The sequence below is a fragment of the Pseudochaenichthys georgianus genome, chromosome 21 (assembly GCF_902827115.2).
Source record: "Pseudochaenichthys georgianus chromosome 21, fPseGeo1.2, whole genome shotgun sequence".
Lineage (NCBI taxonomy): Eukaryota > Metazoa > Chordata > Actinopteri > Perciformes > Channichthyidae > Pseudochaenichthys > Pseudochaenichthys georgianus.
The window spans coordinates 26,669,831-26,679,194 of NC_047523.1; the positions used below are offsets into that span (position 1 = coordinate 26,669,831).

Below are 9,364 nucleotides of genomic sequence, written 5' to 3' on the forward strand. Positions count from 1 at the left end.
TCATTTTTTACAGGGCAACCTTCGTGAGTGGGTTCGACCGCATGCAGCTGAGGAAAGTAATGTAAAGGAAAACAGTGCTGGAAACCAGTAACACTCAAGTTAGAGGATCACCCAGCCACATCTGTTTCATGTGGTTCGATGACATGAGGAGTGGCACACCATTTTTAAACATCTTGTACACAGACAGACATGCATGCTCTCAAATATCCAAATCGTGACTTTATGAAAGACGCATAAACAGAGACAAGGAAAAACCTACGCTGCGTCACTTTCTGGGAAAAGCACACATTACCATGAATGGGATTTTTTTTTTGCAAGGGTACTATTGTGAGTGTATCCTGTGTTCAAAACTGGCTGAATCTGCAGATGGATACAAATGTACTTGGCTTTTAGTGGTAGAAGAGTTCCTCTCCCTATTTAAAATGCTGTCCCAATTCAGTGAATACATGTAGATTAGATAGTAGATTGATGAGACCTGGTAGTTGCCAGCTGATTGGTCAGTGAGCTTGATTGCTGATTGACAACCCCTGTGAGAAATGGCAGTGTATTGAGTGGTGTGGAGTATAAAAGCAGCTTCTTCAGTTTCCTCTAGTATCAGCCACTCATTCCATCAACACACAGTCTAATTGTAAAATCCAGCATTTACAAAATGGGTATGTTTTTAACTTTGTGTTCTTGTATTTGCTGAGGACTTGAGTGTATAGCTCATGTTCAGATTGAATCTAATACATGTGTTTCTCTTCTGATGTGTTCTCATTGGAATCTTGTATTTTTTGTTTTAGCATCAAAGAAAGTGTTGATTGTGTATGCACACCAGAGCTCTGGCTCCTTCAACTCTGCAGCCAAAGATGCTGCGGTGGAAGTTTTAACTGCTAAGGGCTGCACAGTAGAAGTATCTGACCTGTATGCCATGAAGTTTAAGGCCACTGCTACATCTGAGGACATCACTGGTAAATACCTCACTGAAAATAAATAGTTTAGCTTTGGTCTTCAGACTCGCAGCAAACATTTACTTTCCCTGCAGGAAAAGTTAAGAATGCAGATAACTTCTGTTACGGAGAGGAGACCAAACTGGCATGGGAGGCAGGAAAGCTTACTGCTGATATCACTGAAGAGCAACGCAAACTCACTGAGGCTGACCTCGTCATTTTTCAGGTAGAGCCAGAATGAAAATGTGTTCTTTTAAGCCATGCCTCTGTTATGAACTAACCTTAAGCCCTACTTCTCAGTTCCCCATGTACTGGTTCACTGTTCCTGCCATCATGAAGGGCTGGATGGACCGGGTGCTCACACTGGGCTTTGCCTTCACCCACGAGAAGCGCTACAGCCAGGGAATCTTCAAGGTAACGAAGCAAATCAAGAGGTTTGCCTTATTGTTAAGCTATCTCTTTTATATTACTTCTAGTATATCTTGTCTTTTTCCACAGGACAAGAAGGCCATGCTCTCCTTCACCACTGGGTCTCAGGAGTCCATGTTCAGTGCAAATGGAATTAATGGAGACATGAATGTCACTCTTTGGCCACTGCAGGTATTTTATTTCGACGAATGATTATCATAAAGCTGTTCCAGAGGAAACTTATTTATTGTGTGCATCAACACCCTTTTTTTTTTCTTTCTCCAGAATGGTATCCTGCACTACTGTGGCTTCCAGGTTCTGGCTCCTCAGATCTTCTGGGCCCCGTCTCACGTTCCCTCTGAGGCACGTGGTACCATGCTGGAGCAACCCTGTCTCCTAAAAATTACGTTCCCACAGAACTAAACTGCATTCTCAATTACGTTTAGCTAGAAACGTATTTACTCCCACGTTACGTTTGTTATGAACGTATCTCAAATACGTTTATTTTCTACATATCTTCTAGAAACATGTTTTCTCCCAGGTTACGTTCCTTATGAACGTATCTGAAATATGTTTATTTTCTAAATATCTTTGCCATTTATTGTCTTGCTTATAATAATGATAATAGTCATTTATAAATATCATTTTAGAGCACACCTTTGAAATCGACAATCGGGCTAAATTAAATCAGTAGGCGAGGCTGTAATTTCGCCAGCTGTTACTCTCATGTGCGAGGCAGAACATAATAGTTTTAACATGCCAAAAAGCTGCTGTGTCGTTCATTGCACCTCAAACATTAAAACAAATCCAGAGTTACGTGTTTCTGTACTTCCTCTAAGAAGAAAGGACAGTAACAGAAGAGCTCTGTGGCTTCAGGCTTGATCGCCGTTCAAATGACAGCGTTGGTTTCCCCAAAAGTGGGCGGGGCTGTAAAGTGAAGTAGATTTTACTGTCATCTATTATTCAAAACCATTCTCTTTATTCTAACGTATTACATGCCAGTGTTTTATCTTTTTATTTGTTTTTATTTTAAATCGTATAATGTCGGACTTTTTTTGTCTTTGAGGAAAAGAAATGGGGTTTAGAGATTCAAAATACTGAAATCTGTATTTTTTAAAATCTCTTCCTTCTAATTTGTTATTCTTTTCTAAATAACACACTGTTATTTACTCAACAATAGCACACAATTATCCTTGTTTTTATTTATTCGTTTAATTCTATAATCTTGGGCATTTCAGCATGCTTTTTAGCCGTAAATAAAGTCACCAGAAACAGACGGGACATTTCGAGATTTAGGATGGCCCAAGACACTACACTACCCATAATCCCCAGCTATCGTTTGAGACTACAGTCCCGTTGACAAACCCCGTGATGTTGCGCCAAGGTTACGCCGAGCGTCAAGCTCTTTGAAATGGAACGAAACCACGGCAGACTATTCAAAACTGGACTCGAACGCCCCACCAGAACTACACATGCTGGCTATTGTGTTTCGCAACATGTTCTCTATGGCACGTCTCTACTGGGAATTGTAGTTTTAAAAGACGTTTTTCCCAAATGTAGAAGTTGACAGTATTAAACTGTGTACAGCCCTGGAGGTTTAGGCGATAGGAAACACATTGGTGTGTACACATTTAAAACATGTAATTACTAAATGGGTGAAAATCGCTTGTATCCATAATGGGCAGCATTAATATATACCCACATGACAGCTCATTGTTACTTTGTTATTCTACTCCACTACAATTCAGAGGTTACCCTGGTATTTTTACTCCACTACATTTAGTTTAGTTACTTTGCAGATTCTGATTAATGATGTGGAATATAAACAACCCTTAAAGCAGACTTTAGTTACACCTGAATACAATTCAGGGAAGGTGATTGTCAAGTGGCAACAATCAGGAGAGATATTTGATAGTTGGTGCTTGAGAAGACTAAACATTTATCTGCAGATCTTTATAAAGTATATTCATTACTCGTTATTCTCTACTAATAGTTAATTAAAAACTGTATAATGGCTATTTTGCATATCCCTTTCAAGATTTCAAGGTTTTCTAAGGTGTATTGATCTTATACACAACTTGGGTCGCAGGTTCCTCAACAGACATCTATCAATATGTGTGTACTGTATACCTCCACCATTAAACTGTCATATTCTGCACATTTCTTATTCTATCTACATACATAAGAGTATAATTAATGTGTATAATATCATTTAAAATAAGTGTTTCAACATAGTTAACATTGCAGGAAAGCAATATTTTAGACGTTAAGTACTTTGTCAGGCTTAATATTCATCTGTAGATAGATACCCCCAGAGCTGTTTTCTTGTTTAAAAGAAGACCTTAACCTAAAGTATTTTTTAATGTGTTAATAAAGGTTAATTCGTTTTTCTGTTTTGCACATCCTCCTATTAATATCTTTGTACATCCAGCACTAAACTGTTTTATTGTAGAGATCACTTAGTATCTTCTTGACTTTTTATATTCTATATTTCTATCATTGACCTTCTACTTTCCCCCTATGAAAGTATGTACTCTTAATATTGTTTTGATCAAATAAGATTATTCAATAACATGCTTTAACCACTAGGCGGTGCACACAAGGTACACACAGCATACTAATAATAACTTTGTATTATTAGTGTAGACACTTATGTATAACATCTGAAGATGTGTAGTTTTATTCATGTTTTTACATAATTTTACAGGATATTGCTTTACTATTTCTCTTGTTTTACTTCTACACATTAATATCTGATTTGTAAAACATCACAGAAAGGCATAGGCTATCCGTCATTTAATAGTAAGCTATTGAAATTGTGATTCCATAGATGTGTCTCCCATCACCCAAATCCCCTGACTATTCTCTCAACTCAGTATTTACATTCTTATATTCAAAGAAAATCAGTAATATCTTTAAAAACTAAAAGTCCTGTTCTATCAGCTGTGCGTAAATATAACCTATATACCAATTGGATCAAATATAAAAGTCAGCCGAATTACTATTGATACTGCAAGGAGACGTATTTTGTGAAAAGAAATTGAAGATGTTGTTTAATTGTTGATATATCTATGATCCACGTCAAGTATTCAGTTTTGGCAGCAGTTCTCCTGTTTGTCTCTCTCTATAAATAAAGAATTACGGCAGATGTGTAATATTTAATGCAGCCGAACCGTGTATTACAATGCCGTTATGTGATGACTTCCAAAGAGAAAAGCAAGCACACTCTGAATTAGGTATTATTTTATTTTTCGTTGTCGGATATCATATCTCCATATCATATCAACACCATATCCCAGCGTGCATTGCGGCTAAAACATCCAATCAAAAAGCTTCAAGCTGAGGATCTTGGGTAATCAGTTTAGTGGGTTTGTGGTGTGTATCGCTCAAAATGTCCCGTCTGTTTCCGGTGACTTTATTTACGGCTAAAAAGCCCAAGATTATAGAATTAAATGAATAAATAAAAACAAGGATAATTGTGTGTTATTGTTGAGTAAATAACAGTGTGTTATTTAGAAAAGAATAATAAATTAGAAGGAAAAGATTTTAAAAAATACAGATTTCAGTATTTTGAGGCTCTGAGCCCCATTTCTTTTCCTCACTGACGGAAAAAAAGTCAGACATTATACGATTTAAAATAAAAACAAATAAATAAAAGATAAAACACTGGCATGTAATTTACGTTAGAATAAATAGAATGGTTTTGAATAATAGAGAGTAAATCTACTTCACTTTACAGCCCCGCCCACTTTTGGGGAAACCAGCGCTGTCATTTGAACGGCGATCAAGCCTGAAGTCACAGAGCTCTTCTGATACTGTCCTTTCTTCTTAGAGGAAGTACAGAAACACGTAACTCTGGATTTGTTTTAATGTTTGAGGTGCAATAAACGACACAGCAGCTTTTTGGCATGTTAAAACTATTATGTTCTGCCTCGCTCATGAGAGTAACAGCTGGCGAAATTACAGCCTCGCCTACTGATTTTAATTTAACCATATATCGAGCCCGATTGTCGATTTCAAAGGTGTGCTCTAAAATGATATTTCTAAATAACTAATTATCATTATTATAAGCAAGACAATAAATGGCAAAGATATGTAGAAAATAAACGTATTTAAGTTACATTCATAACTAACGTAACGTGGAAGAAAATATGCTTCTTGAAGATATGTAGAAAATAAACGTATTTGAGATACGTTCATAACTAACGTAACGTGGGAGAAAATACGTTTCTAGCTAAACGTAATTGAGAATGCAGTTTAGTTCTGTGGGAACGTAATTTTTAGGAGACAGGGTTGGCTGGAGAGCTGGCGCACACGCATGCAAGGCCTCCTGGGAGAAAACTCACTTGCTTTCACTCCCTTGGACTGCTTCGATGGGGAGAAGGGTTACCAGCTGAAGCCTGAGGTGCATGAGAAACATGCCTCCAAGGAGTTTGGACTGACCGTGGGGATCCACCTGGGCAAGGCCCTGCCACCCAACAACCAGATGAAAGCTGGAGTCTGAAGAGTGAATGACTGTTGGTGTTTTTATGATGATAAATAAAAGCTGGTTAATATGTTCTGAATTTCTGTTGAATACTTGGAAACTGTATTGTAGTTCAAATGGCTGGGGTTTGCATATACAATAAATGGAGCCAATAAATCAAGAAAAGGACTTCTTGTACTTCTCAGCATTGTACATTTATTTATATAACACTTGTTTGACTCATTCAGCTTTAACCCTCTATGGGATGATGTTGCCTCCAGGCAACATACCAATTTTTTGCCTTTTACATTCACACTACATCTCAAATTATGATGCAATACTTTAAAAAAGAGGCAGGACCATAAGGAACCCATAGTGTTTGAATTTGTCCCATGACTCTCTGGTGGCCAATTTGAAGACCCTGTTTGCCGCCTTTCCCACAAGGATCAGCTCAGCCATTTCTCTCCAAGAAATGTGTCTAAAAACATAATTTCCTGCGCATTTCTTGTCTGGAAAAAAATGTATTCACAATAATAGGTGAGTAAACGTTCTTTTCTAATATTATACTTCATTTGCTAATTAGGTAATGGAAACTTGTTAAAATGCAAATGTTGCCTTGAGGCAACACCGTACCATTATGGATTCACCATGATATTGGGGTATTGTGTGTTTAGGTATAAACTGTTCAAAAGCATACCATTCATCATAGATCTCTACAATTTAACCAAGATACATTCGATGTTAATGCCAACCCAACGATCTGTGCAAAGATGGGATAAGAAAAAGAAAGAAACATTGCAGGTTACCGGCCCAAGTGTCGTGCATGCATACAATAAAAGTATGGGAGGAGTGGATCTTCTAGACTCGCTGATTGCTCTCTACAGAACAAAGATCAGGTCAAGGAAGTGGCATCACAAGATCGTGTTGCACATGATGGATTTCACTCTAGTGAATGTGTGGCTCTTGTACTGCAAGGACTGTGGCATCCCCAAGAAAGAAATGTACAGCCTGCTGAAATTCAAAGCTGAAGTTGCAAGTTGTCTTTGCAACGAGAGGAAAGTCTTGAAAAAGAGGGGGAGACCATCTCATAATGTTGACAGAGACCTGGCTGAGAAGAAGCACAGAGGTTCTTCCTCATCAGTGCCATCAACACATGTGCATCAAGACCACACTGACCATTGGCCTGTGTGGGTGGAGAAAAGGGGCCGGTGCAAATACCCTGGCTGTAAGGGTGAAAGTGCAGTGATCAGAGTGTGTCACGTACCTGTGCTTCACTGCTGACAATAACTGCTTCATGAACTTCCACAAGCAGTGAGTCTATTTTGTCAAATGGCTCAATAAAGTTTGATGAAAGATGCCCAGGCTCTTCGCGTATTTATTCCTAAAGGTTGTTTCACAATGGTACAATGTACCTGCAGGCAACATTCAGACATGTAATCTTGTTAAAATATAAGAAATAAAGATTTTCACATTTGAATTGGCATGCAATTTAACCTGTTGAGGCTATTTAGTATTTTCCATGTCTTTTTAAATACATTTTGTTCAAATTTGAAACAATAACTCTTTTTCATAACTTACCATTATGGTACAGTGTTGCCTCAAGGCAACGTACCCCCAAATAATTATTTATTTAACATTTCTTTAGATTATGTTTATTTGGTCTATTATATGACAAAAAAACACTCCAAACATTTTTTTCCCAAATGGCATCATAGTGCGTACCATAGAGGGTTAATGGCAATGCACACAAGATGTCGCTATGGCAACCCGTAGTATACAATTTTCTTTAGGCTTACCAATGTTAAGTATAATTGTGACACGATGTCCATCAAATTCCTGTAGGGAAAGATTTCACTGATTGCTAAATTTAGAGCCAAGTTGACTATTCACTGAAGTTTCTCAAGTTAACTTCTGTGGTCAGGAGACTTGACTAAATTAATCTGTAACCCTTCATTTCAAACACTTCATTTCTGTTAACCCTGTCATTTTGATCTAATCCTCACATCACCAAACTATTATGCTTTGATCTTAGGTGCCTATCACTTTCCAAATATGCATCTTCTTAAAATGCCTTTTGTAGCTCCGCATATTGGTGTCCCATCTCTAGAGTAGTATCCTCGTTCTGATCCTTCAGATCTGCATGGCCTCTGTATTAAACGCGTAAACGGAGACAAAGAATAATCTACGCAGTTTCTCTTTCTGGGTTGGCTAAACCGGGGAAAAAACAAACATTCAAATAAATGAGAAAATGTTTTTGCAAGAGTACTATTGTAAGTGTATCCTGTGTTAAAAACAGGTTAAATCTGCAGCTGTTAAAAATGTACACGTACTTGGCTTTTAGTGGTAGAAAAGTTGCTCTCCCTATTTGAAATGCTGCCCAAATTCAGTGAATACCAGCCTACATGTAGATTAGATACTAGATTGATGAGTCCTGTTAGATGCGAGCTGATTGGTCAGTGACATTGATTGCGGATTGACAGCACCTGTGAGGAATGAGCCAGAAGGCAGTGTGTTAAGTGGTGTGGAGTATAAAAGCAGCTTCTTCAGTTTGCTCTAGCATGAGCCACTCTTTCCATCAACACACAGTCTAATTGTAAAATCCAGCATTTACAATTTCCTGCCTCAAAATGGGTATGGTTTTCACTTTGTGTTCTTGTATTTGCTGAGGGCTTGAGTGTATAGATCATGTTCAAATTAAGATTGAATCTCATATGTATGTTTCTGTTCTGATGTGTTCTCATTTGAATCTTGTTTTAGCATCAAAGAAAGTGTTGATTGTGTATGCACACCAGAGCTCTGGCTCGTTCAACTCAGCAGCCAAAGACGCAGCGGTGGAAGTTTTAACTGCTAAGGGCTGCACAGTAGAAGTATCTGACCTGTATGCCATGAAGTTTAAGGCCACTGCTACAGCTGAGGACATCACTGGTAAATACCTCACTGAAAATAAATAGTTTAGCTTTGGTCTTCAGACTTGCAGCAAACATTTACTTTCCCTGCAGGAAAAGTTAAGAATGCAGATCACTTCTGTTACGGAGAGGAGACCAAACTGGCATGGGAGGCAGGAAAGCTTACTGCTGATATCACTGAAGAACAACGCAAACTCACTGAGGCTGACCTCGTCATTTTTCAGGTAGAGCCAGAATGAAAATGTGTTCTTTTAAGCCATGCCTCTGTTATGAACTAACCTTAAGCCCTACTTCTCAGTTCCCCATGTACTGGTTCACTGTTCCTGCCATCATGAAGGGCTGGATGGACCGGGTGCTCACACTGGGCTTTGCCTTCACCCACGAGAAGCGCTACAGCCAGGGAATCTTCAAGGTAACGAAGCAAATCAAGAGGTTTGCCTTATTGTTAAGCTATCTCTTTTATATTACTTCTAGTATATCTTGTCTTTTTCCACAGGACAAGAAGGCCATGCTCTCCTTCACCACTGGGTCTCAGGAGTCCATGTTCAGTGCAAATGGAATTAATGGAGACATGAATGTCACTCTTTGGCCACTGCAGGTATTTTATTTCGACGAATGATTATCATAAAGCTGTTCCAGAGGAAACTTATTTATTG

At 38.3% G+C, this 9,364-nt stretch overlaps 2 protein-coding genes across 2 annotated transcripts in view; both read left to right on the plus strand.

The window, feature by feature from the left end:
* Nucleotides 1-649: 649 nt before the first annotated feature.
* On the plus strand, nt 650-5,895 carry LOC117466370 (ribosyldihydronicotinamide dehydrogenase [quinone]-like). The gene is made up of 7 exons (XM_071207021.1): nt 650-653; nt 783-950; nt 1,025-1,155; nt 1,230-1,343; nt 1,428-1,529; nt 1,623-1,744; nt 5,622-5,895. Exons 1-7 carry the CDS (start codon nt 650-652, stop codon nt 5,839-5,841), a joined length of 861 nt encoding a protein of 286 aa, XP_071063122.1. The 3' UTR covers nt 5,842-5,895.
* Nucleotides 5,896-8,366: 2,471 nt separating this feature from the next.
* The window catches only part of LOC117467089 (ribosyldihydronicotinamide dehydrogenase [quinone]-like), a 5,847-nt gene continuing 4,849 nt past the window's right edge, over nt 8,367-9,364 (plus strand). Inside the window, exons 1-5 of the mRNA XM_071207036.1 lie at nt 8,367-8,433; nt 8,560-8,727; nt 8,802-8,932; nt 9,007-9,120; nt 9,205-9,306. Coding sequence (XP_071063137.1) covers nt 8,430-8,433; nt 8,560-8,727; nt 8,802-8,932; nt 9,007-9,120; nt 9,205-9,306 — 519 coding nt within the window. The 5' untranslated portion in view covers nt 8,367-8,429. The remainder of the gene's footprint in view (nt 8,434-8,559; nt 8,728-8,801; nt 8,933-9,006; nt 9,121-9,204; nt 9,307-9,364) is intronic.